Here is a 27,711-nt window from a genome sequence, read left to right as displayed (position 1 = left end):
TTCGGTGTATACATACTGCAATTTATCAAGGATTTCATGGTTTTACAAAAAAAAAGATTTTTACTACTATAAGAAAAACGAATTAAAACAGAAATGTTTTTAACATTTATCTAACATGTTTTTACAAACCAACAAATACAATTCAATACTAACTAGTCAAAATAGAAAAATTGGTTAACCATGATGCATGATTTGCAGCTAAACTTAATTAAATCACAAAACAGAGAACTAAAATAAATATATTAGCTTGTTGTTTCAACATTTCCCCTTCACAACAAGTTCTAATCATCAATTTAATTTTCAAAATCAAACAATTTTTAACTATTCAACAATGTTCAATTATATTCAGCTATTCCCGGTTTGCTTGTATTTGTCACCTAAAATGAAATAATAGAAACATATATGATAGCCTTAATTCATTAGTTTGCGTTAGTTGCTGTCGGTTATAATTGTTTCATGTGTTTCTCCGTTTATTATTTTGCCATAAATCAGGCCATTTGCTTGCACGTTTGGAATGTTTCACATTTTGTCATGTCCGGGCTTTTAAAGCTAACTATACGGTATGGGTTTTCTAATTGTTAAAGAATGTATGGTGATTCATGTATCCAAGCAATCTTTAGATTGTTGGCTCATTTTCAAACATATGACATCTCTTGATTCATGAATAGTATGTCAGTTTACATGTTTGAGATTTGTCAATTGATGTCACTTTGATTACCCATATATATCATTAAAACTTGTATTGCATCATTCACGCCATGTATGCCTGCAAATCTATACGATATGAGGAGTTTTTTAACAGTCGTCGTATCACACTTAATTTCTTTCAAGTTTTCATAAATTTCAAATAAAGGTTTAGATGCACATCAGTAAGAAAATAGACTTGCACTTGCGCCATATTTGATACCTGATCAATTTAAATTTAGATTTGGTATTGGCGGGTCCTGGTGTCCTCCCACTGCAAGTAAATTATCAAAAGGTTTTGAGATTTAATTTTCAAAGAAAATTTTTTTTTTTTACCAATATTAGAACTGTGGATGTCAATTATCTCCCCCACAAAAGACAAAATTCATATGAAGAATAAGTAGCAAACTCATCATAGATACCAATATTGTGTTTGCGCCAGACGCGCTGTTCATCTACAAAAGACTCATCAGTTCAGCTGTAATAAAACAAAAGTTAAAAAGGCCAAATTAAGTACGAAGTTGAAGAGCATTAAGGACCAAAAGTTCCTAAAAGTTAAAGACAATTGGTCTTGTTGTCGAGATCATTTTTACGTCTAACCCTTATTTTTTTCATAGATTTTATTATTATGCAAATTCAAGGTAACTAATCTTAATTAAAATCTTACCATCATATTCAAGTGCTACATCGCTGAACTCTACACATATCTTTGCTGAAAAGTCAGTACCTATACTTTCCTTTGGTTCCGTTTTTGTGTTAAATTTGAAACATCTTAGCCGGCCATCAAAATGAACAGCACCACAGTCGTCAGTTTTAAAACATCGAATCTCACATTCCTTGAAAGAAGACGCTTCCCAAACTGTTTGAATTTGATCATCGCGTCCTTTGACATTTTTCGTTGCGTTCATGTAGCATAGAATACAACGTTTTACAAAAAATTGGCTTTCACTTATATCGTCTTCAATATATTGTTGACGCTTGTATAAAAAGCAAAAGCTATTTCTTGGAAGATATCGAAAGGCCCAGCAAGCTGCATCATCGTTGCATTGATCTTCACACTGCTTAACATTCTTCACTTGTACTGCTCGTATCAGATATTCATCCAAGCCCTTCATTCCATTAATTCTATGAGTGTAACATTTCAAATCTGTCAAAAAAAATATTTAAAACAATTTTTTTTAATGAACTACAAGGTTAGTTCAAATAGGGAAGTTCATATAAAAACTTGCAAACTCAACCAATGAAAAACAACTGCATGTCAAATTCCTGACTTCGTACAGATATTTGCCAAAGAATGTCATTGATGTTCCATGTATAATCCACAATCATATGACATAATATCTTTGCAGATAAGTCTCGTAAATGTATGCCAGAGTTAAATTTTCATTTTGCAGTGTTAAAGATATGTATGATTTTTATTTGTAAATATGTGCTTTCTCTGATAAACTTCATTTCACACACTGTAATCAGTACTGTAACATACTCTGATAAGAAAATACCTTGTCTTTCCTCTAAACTTCCACACATAGCTGCACACAATGGTGAAACAGACGAAGCTAATTTCATTGCAGCAAAAGGTCCAGCAACAATACCAGCAGCGCCAAATCCTGCTGCTGCTATTGCAAAAGGGGCTGCAACAACTGCACCTGTACCAACTGCTGCCAAACACGTGTTAAAGCATGTGACATCTTTTTTTGTCCAATTCCATGGCCAATCTAAACCTGGTAAAATATGATAAATAAGTATTCCTAGCTGCCCATAGAAATATATTTTTCACAACATATGATCAATAAATTTCGAGTTGTTTTTTGGTGTTTTTTTTTAGTAACCTGCCAATAACCATGAAATCTGTATATTTTTCGGATACAGTGAAACAACGAAGGACCAGGTAAATGCCATACATATTATGTAAAACAAACCTCTTATATCTAGATATGATTTTTGTAAATATACAACTCATTCATAAGCCCGCCTCTTTTTGGAGATATATAATATTCATATATATGTTAATTTTGTACTGGTTCCCAGATATGATCTCTGTGTTTCATCTCACAAAGCATAACTTTAAAATGTTATCAGTATAGAAAACAATGGTAGCGCCTAAAATTTAATTATTAGGAGGTCGAAAGTGCAGGTAGGGGTAGTATAGAATCTTAGTATAAGTTAACACTGTTAGAGGTTCAGGACATATAAATGTTAAAAATATGCGCAGAGCCCTTTATTTTGACCTTTGAATAAAATGGTAGTGCATTAAACTTTCTTTTCTGTAATATAATTTTTCACGAAACTTCCTAGTAAAAGTAGCAAAGTTAAAGCCGCAAAAGGAGTTCCTATGGGTATTAGCATTGTATACATTTACAGAATTGCAACTCTTAGACTCGGAACAATTTAGAGCTTGACAATTAGAATACACATCTGTAAATTGATCAGCTCTTCGTGTTTATTATGTGTTTGAGTCGTTGGATTGCCTTTTCAGTGATTTTGACCAACACGAATGTTCACGTAAAAAGATAATTCTAATGCAATTTGGATGTAACAACTTTTTTTATTGGCAAACGTTGCCGTCAAATCCACAGATGACCAGGCGTTACTAAGGAGGGACCCGCCATTTTGAATTGATTGAATCAACAAATGTTCGATTACTACTATATTATCGAAAATAAAACAACACCTACCTTGAATTCACCGTTTTAATGTAATTTTATCCGAGTTTGAAGTGTATAGGTAACGTAATAACCACCAGTTTGTAAGTTATCGTTTGTATGACGTCACGTTTAGCCATGACGTCTTTATGCCAAAATCAGTCATGAAGTTTTGCGGATTTTTTTCTATTTGTCAAATTTAGACATTTTTTCAAGTTTTATTGTATTTTTTCTTTTTGTAATGCATTATAATCGGAATAACAATACTGTAGTTGAAGAGTTGCCACCGTCAATTTCGAAACGTCCACCAGCAGTGGCATCGACCCAGTGGTGCAAATAGTTATCAAAGGTGCCAGGACTAATAAATCAGAACGCCAGACGCGCGTTTCGTCTTCATAAGACTCATCAGTGACGTTCATATCAAAATATTTATAAAGCCAAACAAGTACAAAGTTGAAGAGCATTGCGGATACAAAATTCAAAAAAGTTGTGCCAAATACGGCTAAGGTATGTCAGTTGCTGCTATATTTATACGTGTTAGATTTATTTTCTTCAGAAAAAAGTAATATAAACGATTGTATGGTAGTAGCATAGAATTTCATTATATTGACACAATGTGAGAGCAAAATAAACAGACATATAAGGTTCGAGGTAAAGGGGGAGGGTTGAGATCTAACAAAGCATGTTTACCGCGCCTCGTGTTTGCGCCTGTCCCGTCAGGTGCCTCTGGCCTTTGTTAGTCCTGTTATTGTTATAACTTTAAAATTGAGAAAGGAAATGGGGAATGTGTCAAAGCGACAACAACCCGACCATAGAGCAGACAACAGCCGAAGGCTACCAATGTGTCTTCAATGTAGCGGGAATTCCCGAACCCCTAGGTGTCCTTCCGCTGGCCCCTAAAAATATGTATACTGGTACAGTGATAATGGACGTCATACTAAACTCCGAATTATACACAAGAAACTAAAATTATAAATCATACAAGACTAACAAAGGCCAGAGGTTCCTGACTTGGGACAGGCGCAATATTTTGGCGGGGTTTAACATGCTTATAAAATCTAAACCCTCCCCCTATACCTCTAGCCAATGTAGAAAAGTAAACGCATAACAATACGCACATTAAAATTCAGTTCAGGAGAAGTCCGAGTCCGATGTTAAAAGATGTAACAAAAGAAAATAAATAAAATGACAATAATACATAAATAACAACAGACTACTAGCAGTGAACTGACATGCCAGGTCCAGACCTCAATTAAACTGATTGAAAGATTATGTCTTCATCATATGAAAATAAGGCACAATCCCTCCCGTTAGTTTAGTTCATTTAAATGTTTTGGAGTTTTATATGATATCCATTTTCATTGAACTAGTTCATATTTTTGTTAAGGGATTTTCTTGCTGTGTTAAAGACCCATTGGTGGCCTTCGGCTGTTTTCTGCTCTTTGGTCGGGTTGTTATCTCTTAGACACATTCGCCATTTCCATTCTCAATTTTAATTTTTTTAAATTGGGTTTAACAGTCAACCTTTTGTTTTAATTTTTATCATGATAAAGAAATATGTTTACAAAGAAAAGCAAATTGGCAAATAAATAAACTCATCATAGATACTAGGACTAAAAGATACTCTATAGACACTCTATTAACAAAATTGCGTTATAAAAAATAACAATCTCTTAATGTTTGCAACTATAAACAGTATATGCCGTCGACCTTCAATAAGACATTTGAATTTGCAAGAGCTCTATGATTCACACCAATATATACATATATTAACATCGTCTATCTTTTTTTTCATAATTTGTCAAAAAAGTTAAAAAAACAAAAAAAACAAAAAAAAACACAATATACCTTACCATACACTTCACTGGTTAGTAACACAACATTGAATGCTAAAATCCACAATGCTTTATCTAGTAACATCTGTATCACTATCTGAAAATAAGTGCAAGATCTGTAAAACACAAAAGTTCACACACTGAATGTCTCGCCTTCTAAACTAACCATTGATCTTATTTTGATAGTCCTAATTAAAAGCTATAACACAACTATCATATTAACTTAACATGATCGAAGAAAATGATGTCAAGGTCATATAAACCAAACGAAAAATACATGTACACCTTGCAATCATTCAATACAACTAATATAGTTGACCTATTGCCTATAGTAATAAAAACAAGAATGTGTCCCCAGTACACGGATGCCCCATCTGCACTATCATTTTCTATATTCAGTGGACCGTGAAAATGGGATAAAATCTCTAATTTGGCATTACAATTAGAATGATTATATCATAGGGAATTTGTTTACTAAGTTTCAAGTCGATTGGACTTCAATTTAATCAAAAACAACCTCGACCAAAAATGTTAACCTGAAGCGGGACAAACGGACGGACGAAGGGACGAACAAACGAACGACGCACTACACAGACTAGAAAACATAATGCCTATAAATGGTGCTTAAAAAAGACCAAAACTAAAAAAAACTTGACTTTTACCACTGACCCATGAAAATGAGTTCGAGTCATATGACACCTGCCAGTTGAACATATACACCTTACAATCATTCCATACACCAAATATAGCAGACCAATGGCATACAGTATAAGACAAACAGTCAAAAGTACAAAATCTTAACTATAACCACGAAACGATTAAAATGAGATCAAGGTCAGATGACACCTGCCCATTGGACATGTACACCTTACAATCCTGCCATACATTAAATTTACTAGATCTATCTGAAATATATGTAACTTGACCATCAAAATTTAACCTTGTTCACTGAACCATGAAATGAGGTCCGAGGTCAGGTGAAAACTGTCTGACGGGCATGCGAACCTTGCAAGGTACGCACATGCGAAATATAGTTATCATATTACTCATAATAAGAGAGAAATTAACATTACACAATAGTAACTATTTTTCATATAATCACTGAACCGTGAAAATGAGACAAAGGACAATGAACATGTGGTAGACGGAAACTCCGTAACATCAGGCATTTATATACAAAGTATGAAAAATCCAGGTCTTCAACCTTCTAAAATATAAAGCTTTTAAGAAGTTAGTTAACGCCAACGCCGCCCCCGGATCATTATCCCTATGTCGAGCTTTCTGCGACAAAAATCGCATGCTCGACAAAAAATGAAATAAGCAAGCATTCATAGCAATACATAGTCCCCTACCGGGTAAAAATTCATTAATATGGAACAAAATTCTAACTAGCTCTATAACTTGTCATGATGTAAACAAAAAGAAAATATCAAGTCAATATATTCAAGCATGACTAAAACAGTGTGGAAAGCTGATTATATGAGTGATTTTTCTAAGTGTAAGAAACATAACTGTGCACAAAATTATCAGCCCGAAACAAACATTTGAATTGATCTGTAATTTGTCATGATAAAACTATGTACCAATTATCAATCAATTTATTCAAGCTTGGTGAAAAGAGTGCCGAAAACACTCTGACATTAGATATGATTCATAGTTCTCTAAAATAAGTTATGATGACAGATGTTACACATTATAGATCAATTTTCTGTTATAGTCAAATAGAATTGATAGTTCCATATATTTTTTCTTTCATTTGTCACAAACTAATATAGGTTTACAGCTTATCTATAAAATGTCCACAAAGGATTTCACTTCATAAAAAAAATATATAGGTAAAGCATTCAGAAAATTAGTTTATATAGAATAACAAATAAACCTGCCACAAAATTCTTTAAACAGTTTACCAAAGAAAATATAAAAAAAATCAAATATAATTTATGATTAATACAATGTCCTTAAAAAGTGATTAATCTCCCTGTGTACAGAAATATGGTTTAACATAGTAATCTAACATAAGATACATACCACAACTTTGGACGAAATAATCATACCGGACCAAAATTGGAGTTTCGTCTATAACTTGTCATGATAAAAGTATTTATCATATACTTAGACTAAATAACATATGAATTTTACTGTATGATAATAGCATTAAATTAACGTAAATTCCATATTTTTCGAATTGGTGCTTAGCGGGCTGATATGAAAAGTTTATCACATGTTTCGATTGTTATCACATGCCTTTCCGTAACGTTATCACATGGCATTCCGGTGATACTCGGCAAATTCCGGAAAATACACCTCAATGCTACGTTTTCAGTGAAAAACATTTCGAAATAGTGTACAAAACAATTATTTAGATACTGAGAAGTAATTTGTGTAAAATAATAACAAAAACAAATAAAAAAAACAAACAAATTATTGAATAAATATATTCTTTATAAGTTTCAAACATAATTTAGAAAGTTACTTTGAAAAGGTTGACTTTTCCAAACAGTGTTAATTATATATATTGTTGGGTTTGTTTGGTTTTTTTTTTGGTTTGTCGAGTCGTCCATATTAAAAATGTTTTCTCCTCTGTTGAGGCATATGGTAGAAAGATTTGAAATCGAATGTACTAAATTTGGGTCCGACGTCCGTAAACTTTTCAATCATTGAACTTCTATTTGGAAACCAAGTAAAAGGATCGATATATGAATCTGTTATTTTTCTCCATTGTTGAAGCATATGATAAAAAGATCATAACTTGTCATTTTTCATATCGCATGTATTATCAGCCCTCGGTCAATATCAGCCCTCGAGCCATGCGGCTCTTGGGCTGATATTGAACCTAGGGCTGATAATACATGCAATATGAAAAATGCCATGTAATAATCTGATAATACCAAATATCAAATCAATATCTAAAACAATATTGTTCAAGAACGACGTAAAAAAAACTGTGGAAAACTGATATGCTAGACTGACGGATGGACAGACGGACAGACAGACAGACAGACAGACAGACAGACAGACAGACCGACAGACAGACAAACATAAAGTCCCCTTCAAGTTCGTCGTTAGGGGACTAAAAAGAAAAGCAAACATTATGGACTTTACACCGTTTTTATCAAATTGTTCAGAACTAATTGTTGATATCATTGATTAAATAACAAATATATTTGATATGACATGTAAGCTCGTTCAAAAATAATTTGTAGTCAACATCTAAACATAGTACAATAAAGCATCTATATAATGCATATTTTAAAGTATAGTTCCTAACAAAACCATGTAACTAATTTTTATAAAGATTTAAAAGATGTTCTTACAAATTTTGTAGGTTGCACTTTGTAAATATAGCTATTTCAAAAACCACGTCTCTTTTGGGGGATATCTAGAATATGCATAGAAATTAATTTTGTTTACATACTGGTTCCCAGCTATGCTCTCTGTGTTCAGTCTCATAGAGACATAACTTGGGAATGTTACCAGTAAATATACATGTGCATATTGTTTACATTTTAATCCGTGGTAACCCTTAATTCGAGGTAGGGCTGGTTCAGGAAATAAGTGTTAGTTAACGATAAAACTCTGAAAAGTTCAGGGCATATACACGTTGAAAATATGCCGAACAGTCCTATATTTTGACCTTTGAAAAAATTGTAGTGCATATGAACTTTTAATTCTAGGAGAAGATTGTTTTTCAAAACTTCATAGTAAAAGTGGTACAGTTTTAGCCGTAAAAGGAGTTCCTATGGGAAATTGCATTGTCAATATTTACAGAAATGCAACATAAATGGACCGAAGGGGGATACAATTTAATACCAGGAATAGGATGTAATACAGGACTTACAATATTTTGTTATTGGTATCGAACACTTACTAAATACTTGCATCAATTTGGACATACATTTTTAGTCAGACGTGTTAAATGTTCCGTGATTATATACTCCCCATTTTGAAAAAAAACATGTTATTTTGAAAATAAGGAGCGAAATTCCTTAACAAAATGTATCTATACTTTTTTTCTAAAAGAAAAAGAGTAACTCTATTTAATAAAAATGACATCAAATGATATATAGATATATGAAGATGTGGTATGAGTGCCAATGCGTCAACTCTCCATCCAAGTCACAATTATAAAAGTTAAGCATTATAGGTAAAGCTGCGGTCTTCTACACGGAGCCTAGGCTCAAACCGAACAGCAAGCTATAAAGTGCCCCAAAAATTACTAGTGTAAAACCATGCAAACAGGAAAACCAACGGTCTTATAACATGTATAATACATAACAGCAATAGCCCATCTCAACCATCATCTATTTTCTGCGCAGTAATTATGATAAGCTAAGCATTAATATCATCATATACTAATTAATCAATATGCTGTTCATGGTTTTCCTCAAGCTTTTTATTGAAACGATTAACTTTTTCAGTGAATATTATAATCAGCAAATCTACAAGAACCAGAGGTTCTCGTCGTGGTCGATTTTTGTTATTGTACTTTTGTTAAAACTGGTTGCAAGTCTTCAGTCAACATGGTCAATATGTATGTAAAAGAGGAGCGAAAGATACCAGAGGGACAGTCAAACTCATAGATCGAAAATAAACTGACAACGCTATGTCTAAAAATTAAAAAAAACAAACAGACAAGTTATAATATACATGATTCAACAAAGAAAACTAAAGACTTAACAACATGAACCTCAACAAATACTGAGGGTGATCTCAGGTGCTCCGGAAGGGTACGCAGAACCTGCTCCACATATGGCACATATAAGGTGTATCATATACGATGACACATTTTAGATTAATTGTACGATGGCAATAAACTTAGAACTCGGAAAGAAATTTCCTTTTACCAATACAGTGAGTTTAATGGATTTCTTGTAAGTTCGTAAATAATTTTAAAAAGTTAATTAACAAAAAATGAAGAACACCGGGGAAAATTCAAAACAGAAAGTCCATTATCAAATGGCAAAACTGAAAAACGCATACACTTTAAACGGCAAAGTACAGGCTTTTGGACGATCTTATGACATCTGATGAAGTTACCGGCAAACATTTCATCAGTATTATCATCAATTACTTTCACAAATTATCTCTATCTATATATAGTATGGTATTTAAACCTAAAATACATTAGCAATGCATGCATGTATCATATGTGTGTGTACAACAAATTCAGACAAAATGTGCATTTAAAATACCTGTTCATGCTCCCGAGTAATGTGATTACTTTGTTGACTTTATATTGTTGATGTGTTTCACTCGGTTTTAATTGTACCCTATTCTGTTATTTACACATTTAATATAACGCTTCGTTTACTTTTAAGTCTGATTTCCAGAACACAAGTATTATATGGCTTCTATTTCAATACATTTATCGATGTCTGGTCTTTAGCAAATACTAGGGCAGTATTTAATTGTATCTAGTTTGTTTTACGTAGGATATATGATAATATGCATAAAATGAAAATAATAACAAAGTGCAGAAATTACCTTTCCTGTTAAATATCGAAAATGTACACTGTTGTCAAGCAGGACATAACAACAAATGCAGTCCGAGACGGAAGTTTAAATTTTCTAAATGCGCTCTGATGTTTTTTTTATTTATATATAAATGGGAAAACCCCTTCACAGAAATAGCATGTTTATGATTTGTTGGTAGTTATATGTAGCAATATGGTAAAATAAATTGCTAAATGAAACTGTTCTATGAAATTAGTGAAACTGAATATTACTGTTTGCATCCACAACTTTTTTTCAAAATCAAAAATGCAGGGCAATATATTATTTTAGGGATTTTATATGTGTTTTCATTTATAATCAATCTAATTTAACTAATTTTACTTTTCTTTTCTTTACTTATACTTTAGTCTATTTGAAAATTAAATTTGATCACTGTACAACTTGAATGTTTGTAAGATTTTTCTATTTTAAAATCCATATTTTAATAAAATAAGGAACATGTATAATATTTAACTTTCATCGTGGAACAGGCGTAAGGCATGTTTTCCTCAGATAAGCATTCAATACCTAAACTTCTATTAAGCAGTATTTACATATATGCTTTGTTAACATTTTTCCAATCACTTACAATTAATAGTATCAAGTATCTTGATTCATACAAAATCAAAGTACCATATATAGGTGGTGGATGGAATCTTATCTACTTGAATTATTTGTATTATTTGAAACCAATTATTTGGAAACATACATTCAAAATAATTATCAATTCCATTGCGGACTACGCCCGAGCATGTGCTAAACTGGACACTGTTATATTGGTCAAAACAATCAGGTCTCTGATAAAATTCAGAATTCATAAGTTGAAAAACTGATTGATTGATTGATCAACCAAAGTCCGTTTTCATAGACAAAATAAACTGTAAAATGTCTATCATTCCCTCACGATTGACATGTTTTGTTCCTGCCGAATCAGCTTCAAATATTACTGTTTTTGTACGTGAATCGTACTACTTCGAGTGTCTTGTAAACATGGTAAACGAATATGGAATATTGACGACTCAGATAATGCCTAATACAAAAATATTTGATTTGACATAGTTGATGTTTTGGCTAGACTTCAATGAACATTACATGGAACAGCAAATCTGAGTACTTACATTGTTTGCTTTTAATATCTTGGCTCCAAACAAATCTGTTCAAAACGGTATACAGCATGCTTTTCTGTATGTTCTTAAAAGGAATTGTCCATTAGATTTACAAAAATGAGGAAAGACGGTCTTTAAAAATTCAAGACTTGGTACATGACATCTAAAGAAAAAAATGTAGGGTTAAACCTGGTTTTATTGCTAGCCAAATTTTGCACTTTATGGCAAAACGCTCGTTTAGTGTAAAAGATATACATGTAAGCGATATATTTTTTATAAGTTTTTACGCTATATATATTGTAAGCAAATGGTTGAAAAACATAAGTTATTTAAGAAATAATTGATGGCAGCTATACTTTATTGTAGTTTTAACATGGGTAGTCATTATATTCGTGATTATTTTTGCCAGAGCGATAGCGAGGGCTAAAATAATACGAATATAATGCCTACTCATGTTAAAACTACAATAAAGTATAGCTGCCATCAATTATTTCGATTCTGATTAGGACAATTACGGTAATTTCTATGTTCGCTGCGTATAAGAGTACGGTATTTGTTTATGCTCTTCCATCAACCTCCCTGTCGATTTTTATCCAACTAGTTCAAACCAGTTTAATTTCACAAAGTTGTATTAATTTTAAAATTCTAAATTGAAACATAAATTAACAAATTTATTAACTAAAACAATATTTGTGTAACAATATAACAGAAAAGTTATAATTCAACGTCTTTTCCTTTGAAATGTTTGAGGTCAATTTTCGACACGCACATTTTCAAGTTAGTTGTCAATGGCGGTGGACGTACAAGGAGAATCGGGTAAGTCTTTATTTACTAAATTGATCGTAAATGTTCCACCGGTTATTGTAGCATTGGTAAATATGCTCATATCTGATAGAGGATTCCTCGATAAAGTTGTGCTGACATTGGAGACTTGACAGGAGGGGCCCTTTGACACAGATTCATTACTGTTACTTGCGGTAGCTACACCCTGTAAAGTTGACACAGATTCATTACTGTTACTTGCGGTAGCTACACCCTGTAAAGTTGATGAAAGGGCACGCCTTTGTGCATCTGACGGTCCAGCAACGTAACTTTCTAACGATTTAATGTTTTTATGACCCGTTACTGACATGATAGTTAAATCATCGACCCCGGCGCGTTTCAGCCCAGTACCAACAGTAGCTTTTATACAATGCTTGGTGTATCTGTAGGAAAGGCCTGCTTCATTTGACATCCTTGGCATCATTTGACTCAATTTGTTTTTCCCCATGGCTTGATTAGCATTCCAGCAATTTGGTTTTGGATAAAGCAATGGCTGTTGAAACAGCGCATTACATTAAGGACTCAATTTAGTTAAATAAAAATCAAAACTTGCCACTGGACAGTTTACATCTCATACATTTGTAGTGTTGCTGGTGAATCTGTGTTAAAAACCCCACTTGAATATAAACGCTGTATGTCTCCTTCAGCTACAGGTTTTTGTGTACCGTAACATCTTTGCCGGCTCTCTTGGGTTTTTTTATCATTCCCGTTATAACATGATTGGATGTCATGAAGGCATTATCTTTCATTAAATTAACATTACGGTTGTATGGTGGAGATGTGAGATGACGGGATATTGCTGCACGTATTTCAACTAATGCTGATTTAGAGTAATCTGTTCCTTTCTTTGTTTGCAGGCTTGGATAGAAAAAGCATAATCTGTCGTTTAATATGGAGCTTTCAAGTTCCTCAAACTTGTCACTGTATTGGTTTTCTGTCAACCATCCTGAAATTTAAATTAATATTTTTAAATTATGTTATCAAGTTTAAGTAATTATTCACTTTTGTAATATATGCAAATTTGGAAATGTATATGTCACAATATGATGTTTTAAGGCCTTTATTCTTTATTTTATTGGTTTACTAATTTGTAAATAGTCTTGTCGCGACTCGCAGTTCATAATACATGTTGTACGTCACACGAAATGCATACCGTATATTTTTTGCTAATGAATTTTGTTTTTCTCATGCATGATGATTAAAATTTAAACTGAGTGACAATCTTGTTGCATTTGTAAATGGATTTGAAACCTTGGTGGTAAATTGGTAATTACGCCTATTTTTTTATAGAATGGGGTTCGATTCCCTGCTAGGGTCAATCCATTTTATCAGAAATATGAAACAATTTTGTCATTTCAGTACAACAGTAATAATAACCTATAATTTATTTTATATTTTATCGTTAGATCATATGTTTCAATGAAATTATTATATACATGCCTTTTCAACAGTAATAATAACTTATAATTTATTTTATATTTTATCGTTAAATAATAGTTAATTGTTGTGATGTGAGTCAGTTTATTTACTTCTGAAAAGGCGCACTCCCAAATCAGTTTGTTGCTTAGTTGTTTCTTCCACTCTGGCCTGAGCCAACATATCTATGTGCTCTCTGCTTGGCATTTCTTTGAACCTTGGTTTCTTTAGGGGTGGTTCTATTTCTAAAGCTGGTTCTGGTTTTAAAGCTAGTTCAGGTTCTAAAGCTTGTGCTGGTTCTAACCTTGGTTGTGGTTCTTCTACTGGGTCAGAAACTCCTTCAGCAAAAGTTGAAAGTTCGTCGTCCGATTGCGAGCTCTCGTGCTCGAACTTGTGTATTGTGGCATCAGTTAGTCTGGCAAGCATTGACTTACTGATGTATCACAAATTTCATGTCTGAATACTCTTTTTGTTTGTCCTGACGAGATACTCCTAATAATATACTGTAGAACAGATTGTTTCTGGTTGTAATGGTCAATAATTGTGTAGTTCTGTCCTTCATGTTCTACCTTAAGTCCAATTTTTAAGGGGATTGTTCTCGCATACTCCATTTTATTTTGTAAACAAGTAGACGATAGATGAAACGTGTTTTTCAGAGGGAGGGGTTTTGAAGTTGGAACAGCCAACATGGACGTTACGGTATCTAGGTTAAATATGTCAATTTCGAATTGTAACACATTGTTGTCATTGTAAAAGTATGTGGAATACATTAAATGCATACCAATTTGATAAAATTCTTTTTTCTGCCGTAGTCAATATACGCATGTGCAAACTAATTTTATTGGATAATAAAGTATGGTTTCTTTACAAAGCTAAAGAAGCACGTCATATTAGAATAGATTATATAATATCTTATATGTTGTTAAACACTGTTTTGACTAGTAACGATATTATTAGATCTATATGTACCTTCAATTAATAAAAATAATATCAAAGGTCAACAAATTTAGTCCATATTTTTCCATTTCCATTATTTGATGTCATTTTAGTACTAAACTGGTAGTATATGCATTGCCAACCCGAAAGAAATTATTTCGATAGTGAATTTTTTCAAAAACTTCCATATTACATGATTTTGAATCATTTTAAAATAAAGTTCACCAACTTAACTTTGCACAGCAAGTCCAAACATTGTACAGAAACTTGAATACTTTAATATTTTCTCCCTACATTTCCCCCTAATTTGAGCTGATGGATACAACTAAAGTAGAGGGTATGCATCATATCTTGATCTTTTCGTCGATATTGACACAGATGAACGACTTCAAACTAGAATCGTGATGATTTCAACAACTTTCTGACTGTTATTACTAGATTTATTTCACTTGATTGGGCGGGGTTTGAGAAGTTCGCTTATTTAAGACGAGTCCATCTATAGACCGGAGTTCCGGGATAAACTCAGCAATGAAGTGTTCAGTTAATCGTCCCATATCATACACTCAGTTCTTTTGTATGTTCGTTTGGTGACACTGATATGTGATAAGAATTCAATAATAAATATAACGGCAATCATCCTTATCACACACATCTTCAAATAGACTGTCCCTATGCAAATCAAACCATAAGCTCGGGCCGATCAGTTGAAATAACATTAGTAATAACTACTCATTTCTTAGCAGTCACATACCCTCTTTTCTCATCAAATGGTGAATACATAGAGTCAATGTGAAATTTAAAGAAATGGATATGGAGTTTTTATGTAATACTGATTTTTCTATTGATAAAAATACAATTAAACAAATTGAACATGAACATTTTTGTAGATATAAAGAGAAGTGGTACTCTGACTTAATGTACAATGAAAGAAGTAAATTGCGAACGTATAGAATGTTTAAGCAAATGAATGTTTAATAGAGAAAAATATTTATGTATTAATATGCCTGGAAAATATAAGAGTGCATATGCTAAATTTAGATGTGGTGTTGCACCTCTGAGAATAGAAACTGGTCGATATGAAGGCATTGTGGTTGACAATAGATTATGTTTTAATGAGCAATGTAAGAAAAATAACATTATTGAAGATGAGAAACATGTGTTAATTAACTGCCCAGTATATGCAGATTTACGAGCTATTTTATTTAGACATGCTAGCTCTTTTAATTGTGATTTTGTTAATTTGTCTGATGATGATAAATTCAAATTTTTATTCACTGATGAAAATGTGTGTTACTTTTTAGCCAAAATCTGCTATGATTTATTATTAAAAAGAAAAGGTATTTTATATAATTGTAGATAATAATGTGTTTTGTAGAAATGTTTTTTTTTATAGTCTCTCATAACTCTTTTTAGAGTGGCTCATGTTGTTTTAAAAATTATTGTTATTTTATTAATGTATAAATGTATGTCAATTTTGAGGTGAGACTCTAATAAAGTATTTGTCTTGTCTTGTCTTGTCTACATAACCGAATCTGAATACGATAGGTCTGCTACTAGATCAAATACAGACATGTTTTAGCCGTCTCCGATTTTTCAATATATGAAGTGTGGTCTGCTCTGTAAATTTACATATAAATTTTTCAGGCTTCTAACATTTCGTTGATTTATATGGCGAGAAGTGCTTGGCGTAGCAGGAATAACTTACTATATCAACGCAACAGTTTCCGTGCTTTTAAAGTTCATGCAATATCCTCATACTTAGTTTGCTACCTTGGTATGTGTCTTCCTTATCGACTTGTGATAATGAAACATCAATACAATACTGTTGTCTAATTTCAAAGACGAATTACAGCATTATCTGAATTTCTCAAATTTCTTTTTTCGTAGTGTATACATAATGTAACTTCATCTAGGATTTCATGATTTTACAAAACCAAGGTTTTCACTACTCTTAGAAAAAAGAATTAAAACATTAATATATTTAATATATATCTAACATGGTTTCATAAACAAATAATAATATTCAATACTAATTAGTCAAAATAGAAAAAATGGTTAACTATAATTAAGGATTTGCATCTAAATTAATTAAATCAGAAAACTAAAATAAATATATCAGCTTGGTTTTTTTAACATTTCTTCTTCTAAACACATTTTACTCCTCAATTAATTTTCAAAATTCAATAATCTTGCACTACTCCATTTTATTCAGCTATTCCCGTTCTGCTTGTATTTGTCACCTAAAAAGAAATAAAAGAAACATGAATGATAGCCTTAATTCATCAGTTTGCATTGGTCGCTTTCGGTTGTAATTGTTTTTCCGTTATATTGTAAACAAGAATGTGTCCCAAGTACACGGATGCCGCACTCGCACTATCATTTTCTATGTTCATTGGACCGTGAAATTGGGGTCAAAACTTTAATTTGGAATTAAAATTAGAAAGATCATATCATAGGGAACATGTGTACAAGTTTCAAGTTGATTAGACTTCAACTTCTTCAAAAACTACCTTGGCCAAAAACTTTAACCTGAAGCGAACGGACGCACAGACGGACGAACGGACGAACGGACGAACGGACGCACGGACGAACGGAGGAACAGACCAGAAAACATAATGCCCCTCTACTGTCGTAGGCGGGGCATAAAAATCAGGCAAAATGTTTTCGCGTTTGAAATTATCTAAATTTTGTCATGTCGTGGCTTTTAAAGCTGACTATACAGTATGGGTTTTCTCATTGTTGAAGACTGCATGGTGACATCCAAGCAATTTGGACTCTATTAGATAGTAGTCTCATTTTCAAACATATCACATCTCTTGATTCATGAATACAGTCTTCACGCTGAACTGCTAAATCTACAGGCCCGCAGCTCAATTTTTGAAATTTTGTAGTTAGATTCTGTTGGCCTGTAAGTCTGATTTTTACAGGCCCGAGAGGAATTTTACCAGCCTGGGCTGCCTGGGCTGCCACTCGTCGTGAAGACTGTGAATAGTATTTCAGTTTACATGTCTGAAATTTGTCAATCGATGTCACTTAAAAGTTTGATTTCCCATATATATATCTCATTAAAACTTGTATTGCGTCATTCACGCTATATATGCCTGTAAATCGATACGGAATGAGGATTTTTTTCCAGACGTCGTATCACATTTTCTTTCAAGATTTAACGAATTTCAAATAAAGGTTGAGATGCACATCAGTGAGAAAATAGACTAGCACTAATCAAGAAGCACCATCTTTGATACCTGATCAATATAAAATTAGTTTTGGTGTCGGCGGCTCCTGGTGTCCTCCCATGGCAAGTAAATTATCTAAAGGTTTTCAGATTTAATTTTTTAAAGAAAAATTTGTTTACTTTTTTTTTTACCAATATAAGAACTGTGGATCTTAATTATCTCTCCAACAAAAGACAAAACTCATATGAAAATTGAGAATTAAACTCATCATAGATACCAATATTGTGTTTGCGCCAGACGCGCTGTTCATCTACAAAAGACTCATCAGTTCAGCTCTAAAAAAACAAAAGTTAAAAAGGCCAAAGAAAGTACGAAGTTGAAGAGCATTAAGGACCAAAAGTTCCTAAAAGTTAAAGACAATTGGCCTTGTTGTCGAGATCATTTTTACTTCTAACCCTAAATTTTTTCATAGATTTCATTATTATTCAAATCCAGGGTAAATAGTCTTAATTCAAATCTTACCATCATATTCAAGTGCTATATCGCTGAACTCGACACATATCTTGGAAGAAAAATCAGTGCCTGTATTCTCCTTTGCTTCTGTTTTGGTGTTAAATTTAAAACATCTCAGTCCATCGAAATAAACAGCACCGCAGTCGTCAGTTTTAATACATCGAATCTCACATTCCTTAAGAGAAGACGCTTCCCAAACTGTTTGAATTTCATCATCACGTCCTTTGGCATTTTTCGTTGCGTTCATGTAACATAGAATACAACGTTTTACATAAAATTGGCTTTCACTTATATCGTCTTCAATATATTGCTGTAGTTTGTATAAAAAGCAAAAGCTATTTCTTGGAAGATATCGAAAGGCCCTGCAAGCTGCATCATCGTTGCACTGATCTTCACACTGCTTTATATTCTTTACTTGTTCAGCTCGTATCAGATATTCATCCAAGCCCTTCATTCCATCAATTCTATGGGTATAACATTTCAAATCTAACGAAAAAAGGAGGCTTTTTGTTACACAGGATTAAAAAAATTTCTACTTCAGTATAATGAATCATTCCGATTAAAACCATGAGGCTCTCGAGAGCCTGAATCGCTCACTTGTTATTTTTGTGCTTCAATCAATTATTCATCAATGATTATTTTTGTTTTTCTGTATATATATTAACAACTGGCATAAAAATACCATTTAAATGTTCTTTGTATCTGTCTTATATACATGTACCTCAAAAGCAAATAAATGCATTTTACCCATACTTTCAATGTTTGGCTTAGTGGCTATGTTTCTTGACGTACAAGGAAATAAAATACTAAATTTATCCTAGATTCATTTGAGAAGATTTTTTAAAGTAAGAAATCATAACCCAAATGTGTAAAATTGTCCTTAAAGGCTTATAACTCCTTATTGGATCAATTGACAATTTTGGTCGAGTTGACTTATTTGTAGATCATACTTTGCTGAACAGGTTTGCTGCTTACAGTTGATCTTAATCTATTATAATATTCAAGATAATAACGTAAAACTGCAAAATTTCCTTTAAATTACCAATTTAGAGGCAGCAACCCAACAATGGGTTGTCTGGTGCGTCTAAAAATTTCAAGGGATTTAGATCTTAACCTGAATGAAGTTTTCTACATCCGTCAGATTTGCTCTAAATGCTTTAAGCCTCGGTCACACCTTAACGAATTATAGCTCGAACGAATGCCTATCAGATAACTTTTTTTCAATCCGTTCATGTCCGTTAGACGTCCGTTCTTATCCGTTACACGTCAGTCAATATCAGTTTCATGTCCATTTAATTAGCGTAAATTTTATCCATCGACGTCCGTTCTGTCCGGTAGAAAATTTTGCAAATGTTCAAAACTTTGAACGGACGTCCAACGGATGAAGTGTCCGTTGAAAGTCTGGTAGGCGTCCGTTTTAAACGGTACACATCCGTTTTGTATCCATTACTTGTCCGTTATACATGCGTTGGAGGTCTGGTAGACAAATTCCCCAACGGACTTCTACCGAACGTTTAAAGGGATAAAACGGATGTTGAACGAATATGAAACGGACTTCTACCGGGCGTATAACGGATACACAGTTGATGAACGGATCTGAAACGGATAAATGCCAAATGAAAACTTCGTGTCAGGAATGCCAATTATCGGTATGTCAGATTTCTTGAGGTTCATAAATTCGTATTATTCATAATCGATCTTAAAGTAAGGACACGTCTTCACTATCAAGCAGTTCTTATTCAGCCAGACACTGCTCTTTGGTGGCATTTTGAAGAACAAACCAAAACAAGTTACACAGAAACATTTTATATATTTATGCGATTTACATGTATTATTATTGTCGCCTTTAATTTTTCCGTATATCTTGTTCATCCGCTTTATCCTTTAAGCTTCCGTTAGGTGTCCGTTTCATGCGGTACTAGTCCGTTGGATGTACGTTCGACATCCGTTCTGTCCGGTATTTTGTCCGTTTCTCGTACGTTACATATCCGGTGTCTGTCCGTTATGCATTCGTTACGCGTCCGTTTTATTTGGTCAGTACATCAAGGGACTCCCAACGGAAAACAATTTTGTCAACGAACAACTTTTATTTGCATCCATAAGCCGTCCGTTCGTGCTATCCGGTAAGGTGATATCGAGGCTTTAGTTTTTGAGATATAAGCCAAAAAATGCATTTTACCCGTATGTTCTTTTTTTGGACATGGTGGCAATGTTTGTTAATAGATCAAAACGTTTCATACAATTTATAAACTATATATACCCTAAGAAACACTCAGTTAAAGTTTGAAGGTATTTGGCACAGTAGTTTCAGAGGAGAAAATTTTTGGAATAGTTTACGACGACAGACGACGCCAAGTGATGGCATAAGCTCACATGGGGCTCTTTGGGCCCCGGTGAGTTAAACATGTATATACAAAGTAATGAGATCAACGGTAATACCGGCGTCACACATCAGCGTATAGCGACGACGAATTTCGGGTGTGGTCAAAAAAACATGTAAGCTGCCAATACGCTAGCAATTTTGTACGTATTCAACTTGTCAATCATATCAGTATCGTGTGCACAACGAGCTTTAAGCGTGATTAGAGCGAACGAAAACATGCGTTTACAGGGCGTTTAAGAAACGTATGTTGGCGTTAGATAACATCGATAAAATGCACGCTACGAAGGAAAAACTTCCCATGAACGTATTTGAGACGCGTCCATGTCGTACCTGTGACGACTATCTGTGCGTTCGGTGTGTCTTGGACAAGTACCTAAAAGTTGTTTCACAATATCAGTACACTTTTAATTATCGCCCCGCTCCGGGTGCAGGATTTTCTCGCTGCAATGAAGACCCGTAGGTGTCCTTCGGTCGTTATCTGCTCTTTGGTCGAGTTGTTGTCTCTTTGACATTTTCATTCTCAATTTTATTGTTTGTTCTACTTCTGAATACACATGGTCTTGTTAATTCACGGACATACGCCATTATATAAGTTTCAGAGCAAGTTTTGTTTATTTTCAGACTACGTTTTTAGTAAGAATAACAAGAACTATCTTTAAAAAAGATATCCGACGTATTTAAATTTGAGTATATGTTTAAAACTATCTTTTCGATAACCTTCAGAAGCACAAAGATACCATTTAAATAACGTTTTCTCTGTTTGTGTTCAGTATTCTCGGTCCTCGTATCTTTCTGTTGTATACGTTCACCAAAACCCCGCGGAAATCTCACATGCGAAGGTGAGTTCTAAGTCATGTACGCTCGTACAACAAAGTTTACATTAAAAATTATATAATTGTCCCGAATAAACAGCTGTCACGGATGCAAAGAGCTATTGGAGAAACAATTATTTTAATAAAAATATAAATCTTTGTAAGATCTAGTTCAAACATTTATAGTTTTTCACTTGCTTTCCATCACGATATGATAAACGAGACGTTTTTTCAAACACAACCAAATCACCCACCATGACAGCATTTTGTCCAATCACAGAAAGGATTTTCGAGCATGCGTATTCTGTTGCCATAGTTAAGCGTCCTTAGGTTCAAAGGACACAAACCGAAACTATAACCGACTACGTCGGATAAAAACAACTGTCAAATTCCTGACTTCCTACAGATATATTCCGAAGAAAGTCATAGATGTTCAATGTGTAACCAACAATCATATCATACAACCTGTTAGTAGATAAGTCTCGTAAATGTGTGCTCGACCTAGTTTCAAATTTGCAATGTTTTAAAATATAATGTATGACTTCTATTTGTAAATATGCTTTTTCGCTGATAAACTTTATTTTGCATACATTAGTTATATACCTTGTCTTTCCTCCGAACTTCCACATATAGCTGCACACAATGGTGAAACAGTCGAGGCCAATATCATTTTACCAGTTGTTCCAACACCATAAACTCCAGCCGACTGTAAAAATGCCAACCAGCTTCCAGCCTTTACAACTCCTACCATGGACATCAATTTAGCAGCCAACGATCCAGCAGCAATACCTGCAGCGCCAAATCCTGCTGCTGATATTGCCAAAGGGGTTGCAACAACTGCGCCTGTGCCAACTGCTGCCAAACACGTGGTGTAACATGTGACATCTTCCCTTTTCCAATTCCATGGCCAATCCAATCCTGGTAAAATATTCGCAAATCATCTTCAGTACATGTCTTCAAATTTTCAAAATAAATAACTTTACTTCTAACTTTGTTGTTTTTGGGTCGGTTGGTTTGTTGGTTTTTTTTTGGTGGTTTGTTTTTTTGTTTTTTTTTTGGGGTGGGGGGGTGGGGGGGGGGGGGGGTAAAATGACATCAGCAAGCTTTTCCTTCAGAATTTCTACAGTTCCACCAGGGATTAGATACAAAACTTTTGGTACAGTTAAAAGCTACTGCTCTGCTAGTACATACATTGTAAAGTGATGTAATTCTCTCTCCTATTATTTTCATGAAATAAAGCATTTAATACAAAAGAAATGTGTCATAAACAAATGTCGGCAGAAAATAGTCTTTGTAAAGAAGACAAAATGGTTACCAAGAGCACGGTCTTCGTTTCTGGAAGCCTCAAATATTAAAACAAGACCATAAAAGCAGTTACACTTACACACCGAGCAATACCATAGTACCAAAACTTGAAAAGCGCCTCATAACAATTAAGGACTACCATATCAATTGTTTTAAATTGGTTAACCTATTCTGATGAATTATTTCGAAGAAAATTTAACAACCTCTCTATTAAGTTACTTCGTAGCAAAAACTTAATAACCTTTCACGTATATTTCACTTTCAGTGGCTGCACAGGTTCTCGAAAAGAATATTTCGACCACGTAACGCACATATTGTCCTGTTTAACGATACTGTATGTGTTTTCTTTATTGTTGAAGGCCGTACGATGACCTACAGATACTAACATCCACGTCTTTGGTTTCTGGTAGATATTATTTTCATTTGGTTATAGATTATCGTTGCTTATCTAAACGAGATTGATTTTCTTGCTTGAGCCAGTAAGGCGAAAGTGAGAAAAGCAAAGTCGAGTTGGGACAACCCATGATAACCAGTTTATCGCTATTTTACCTACGACGACGTTGTTAAATTCATTGACAACAAGCACGTGCGCCCTTTGCTTCTAGCGATAGTTTTTCACATCACTCGACTCCACTAAGAAAGGACATTATCAGTTATCAAGATCAAAGGAGAACTTCGTTAAATAGCGATGAAATTTATTACTCCACATAGAAATAGGAAGATGTGATATGAGTGCCAATGAGACAATCTCCATCAAAGTCACAATTTATAAAAGTAAACCATTATAAGTCATGGTAAAGTCTTCAACACGGAGCCTAGGATCACGCCGAACAGCAAGCTATAATGGGCCCCAAGAATAACTAGCGGGAAAACCAACGGACTTATCTATATAAAAAATGTATATACATTACCATACACTCCGCTGTTGATTGACACAACAATGACCACCAAGATACACAATACTTTGTTCTGATGCATCTTTAGTTAATATATATATATATATATATATATATCTGAAAATAAGATACAACATTGGTAATCAAATGTTAAGTAGGTAATATATAAATAATTGCCAGCTGTAGCTAACAACTAGGTCTTTATTGAATTGAGTGTTTAAAATTATTAGATTAAAATTCATTTTATTTGTGTTACAGTTGTTAGATTACAAATAAACGACCTATAGTTGTTAATGTCTTTGTCATTAGGTATCTTGTGGAGAGTTGTCTCATTGGCAATCATACCCAATCTTCTTTTTTATATATTAAAGAAGATGTGGAACGATTGCCAATAAGACAACTCTTCACAGGAGACTAAATGACACAAAAATTAACAGCTATAAGGTACTGTTTGGCCTTCAACAATAAACAAATTATGCTTTATAACACTGCTTGTTTCAAAGAATTTAATATATCCGATGATTAACTATCAATAATAGTTCAGGCGCGGATCGAGAGCTTCGGAGCGTCAGGTTGGGGTGAGAAGCATTTTTGTACATTTTAAAATTTTCTTTCTTAATTGTTATACTAAACCTTACGCTTTTAATGATTGGCACATTTTTTGTTCATCCGGCATATTGCTATTCAAAATTAACTTTTTAGGTTAGTTTTATTATTTAATTACAGATAAAAATACTTCAATAAAAAGAAAATGGCAAACATTCATGATTGAATGTAAAAAGTTATCCTAAAAAGTCTATTGTTGATATTTTCATCCTGACGTTATAGGTTCTAGCATACTGATCGATCACTGCACTTTTGATAATTTCCGTACTGATTTCATATGTATTAAAGCAAGGCAACTGAGTCTCTCGCATCACCCCTTGTCATGGTAGATCATTAAGAGTTTGAGGGAGCTGAATATCTTGTGCTTTTAATAAGGCTGTTTGGTGGTATTCTAGGGTTGTTTTTGTGGGATTAACATTCACCATTTACGTTTACTCAATTTTGGGCATGTTTCTTAACATAACGCCAGAGGTTGTGGTCAGAAGCGAACAAAACGCAAAACTTTAAGTGAATTCCGTCTGGTGAAGTTGAATAAATAATCCATGTAAAAGTGCAGCCAAGCATATTTGAATAATCTTTGAAAGCCGTACATAACTCGTTTAGGAAAAGGAAAAGGACTAGGTAGATTCCGGTTTAGAATGCGACACATTAAAGCACTAAGAACGGATGTGGAAATAAAGTTTACTATATCATTAGATTCAGAAGGTGTCTCAACAGTTGCAGATTTTATAAAAAAAAACATTTTTTAAAATTATGGATAAAAAAGTATATAAAAGAGTGAAAAGTATTTTTCTTCAAATAGGATAATAGAAAAGGTCGTTTTAATGATAAAACAAACAAAGTAATAAAATATAGGGATAGCTATGATGGCCGGATGTGGCCATTTCCCCTTTTCGTGTTTTAGTGTTTTCTCCTTTCATTTTTCCGATGTAAAATCGGAAACTCGAGAAAGCGAGAAAGCGTAATCGAGAAAATTGACAAATCGGGAAATCGGGAAATCGGGAAATCGGGAAATCGAGAAATCGAGAAATCGGAAAATCGGGAAAAAAAAGAAATCGAGAAAGGTGTGTATTTAACGGAGTGAAGCGACAACGTGTCACTCCATTAAAGTGATCACTGGATATTCAATCTGTAGTATAAAAGATAACATTTAAACAAGAAATGATTCAGTGAGTGTATGTTTTCTGTTCATAAAGAATATTCGACCCCCCTCCCCTTCTTCCCCCTTATTAATAGTGTAGTTTGTTAAAAAAAAAAAAAAAAAAAAAAAAGTTATTGAAATTATTGTTAGACATCAAAATTGGAAAAAAAGAAAAAATATACATATATGAAATCGTGTATTGTGTGGCAATCTAGCAATCACTTGTTTACGTATACATTGTATCTTATATTTGTACCATAAAAGGAGATAAAACTAGATAAAAAGAATTATTACTCGTATGAATGATAACGTTCCAACTTACAAGTATACATTGGATAGACTCATGGACTTACAGTCGGACATCAGTGGCAACAAAATTAAAAGAGATCATGAATAAGGGAATGGTCATTTAACTTCATAAGAGGGGTATGGTTTTTCTCTAAAAATATTCTGGTCCCAATGACTGGAATGCCATTTGGAAATCTTTCAAGAACCATAACTCCAGAACAGGAAAAGCGAGAATCGTCATTATTGAACAATGTTGAACTTGACCTCCTATTTGTCATCAGTTACCATGGTTACTGTAACAACATATTTGAATTTGAAAAGCTTTAGTAGAATGGTTTATTACTAAATGCACAGACACGACAACTCCTGAACGGTAAAATTAAAAATCATCATTATTGAAATTGACCTCCATCTTGTTGTCAGTAACAATATATATTAAAATATTAAAAGCTTTGGTTGAACAGTTCGTTGTTTCAAATGCACGGACACGACTTGAAACGCCATTTAAAATCTTTTGAGAACTATAACTCATGAACGGTAAAGTATTGTCATTATTGAACTTGACCTCTATTTTATAGTCAGTAACAACATACTAAATTTTGAAGAGCTTTGGTTAAACGGTTCATGCGTAAATGCACGGACAACATTTGGCTGCAGTCGCCCGACCGACCACCCGCCCGAAAAAAAAACCAGCCATAATTCTGAAAAAAAAGTTGTTGAACCTTAAATCAGCTTTTTATACTCAAGATGTTTTTGTAGCTAAGCAATTTTTACAGTTGGTGAAAAAAGTAGAAATATATATATGTATTCAAGTATTTCTTATAAATAACTGTTATAATTTTGAAGGTAGAGTTATCCACCTTTGTCAGTCAGTCTTTTATGCAAGTATAAAAAAAGTAACTTTTTTGTCTTTTTCTCGATCTTTCTAGATGAGAAGTCTACAAATACAGTGATATGAAAAAAATATCCCTGACTGTTAAAGTATCTTTCGCCCCTCTTTTAAAAGAAAATATAGAAAACGAGGGAGGTGGCTTCAGAACACATTATAATAATATTCCCCAAATAGAACCTCACGCATTTGTTACTGTGTGTAACCTTCAGATTTCCAGAAAATCACTGATAGTCAACAGTTGAATTAGATCATTTCAGCAAATCTATTTAATAATAGTATTCAACTGTATTTTTTTTACATCAGTGTATCGTGTGATTGAAAGTTCATGTAAATTTATTATCATTTTGAAGACCATTATCATATTCTACAATTACCAATACAATCCAAAGTCATGAAAGTGTAGAAAATCTGCTAGACGTCTTGTGTCAATATCATGAAGTGCTGAATTCTGACCCGGAAGCGAAATGAAAATGTTCAGAACTTTCACTGGATTTGACAACGAGTTTTTGGCATAGAATCAAATAAGACCATTCATGTCAAGAACCCGATAAAGTAATGTGTTTACATTTAAGGCCACCCCCTCCTCATTTAATATTTTACGCGTATAGAAATCAATATATTTAAGTTGGCTTGCATGGGTGTCTTTAACGAGATTTTTAATGAAATTCACAAATTTTGAAAGGTAAATAAATGCATGTGTACATTAAAAAAAAGGGCGAAATATACCAGAGGAACAGTCAAATTCATAAATCGAAAAAAAAAACT

General features: G+C 33.4%; 1 protein-coding gene across 4 annotated transcripts; it reads right to left on the bottom strand.

The window, feature by feature from the left end:
• LOC139502079 (uncharacterized) lies at nt 1–27,400 on the bottom strand. 4 transcript variants are annotated; one of them, XM_071291427.1, is made up of 5 exons: nt 10,646–10,752; nt 5,180–5,258; nt 2,184–2,405; nt 1,352–1,831; nt 1–377 (listed from the first exon to the last, which is right to left on the bottom strand). In XM_071291427.1, exons 2-5 carry the CDS (start codon nt 5,244–5,246, stop codon nt 346–348), a joined length of 801 nt encoding a protein of 266 aa, XP_071147528.1. In that variant the 5' UTR covers nt 5,247–5,258; nt 10,646–10,752; the 3' UTR covers nt 1–345. The 4 variants fall into 4 exon arrangements, with proteins under 4 accessions (XP_071147528.1, XP_071147526.1, XP_071147527.1 ...); XM_071291425.1 differs by lacking the exons at nt 1,352–1,831; nt 2,184–2,405; nt 5,180–5,258; nt 10,646–10,752 and adding exons at nt 18,633–19,109; nt 22,422–22,736; nt 24,035–24,129 and having other exon boundaries at nt 37–377; XM_071291426.1 differs by lacking the exons at nt 1–377; nt 1,352–1,831; nt 2,184–2,405; nt 5,180–5,258; nt 10,646–10,752 and adding exons at nt 16,903–17,174; nt 18,633–19,109; nt 22,422–22,736; nt 27,321–27,400.
• Between the last annotated feature and the right edge of the window lie 311 nt (nt 27,401–27,711).

The sequence above is a fragment of the Mytilus edulis genome, chromosome 13, assembly GCF_963676685.1.
Source record: "Mytilus edulis chromosome 13, xbMytEdul2.2, whole genome shotgun sequence".
In the NCBI taxonomy this organism is placed as follows: domain Eukaryota; kingdom Metazoa; phylum Mollusca; class Bivalvia; order Mytilida; family Mytilidae; genus Mytilus; species Mytilus edulis.
This window is presented reverse-complemented; position numbering and strand designations above follow the sequence as displayed.

What these genes read in the sequence shown, in the direction of transcription:
- LOC139502079 (XM_071291425.1), bottom strand. Translation starts at nt 24,101, where the DNA reads ATGCATCAGAACAAAGTATTGTGTATCTTGGTGGTCATTGTTGTGTCA. An exon ending in AATCAACAGCGGAGTGTATG is followed by an intron (nt 22,737 to 24,034) that starts GTAATGTATATA and finishes ATATTTTACCAG; the next exon opens with GATTGGATTGGCCATGGAAT. An exon ending in AAGTTCGGAGGAAAGACAAG is followed by an intron (nt 19,110 to 22,421) that starts GTATATAACTAA and finishes TTTTTTCGTTAG; the next exon opens with ATTTGAAATGTTATACCCAT.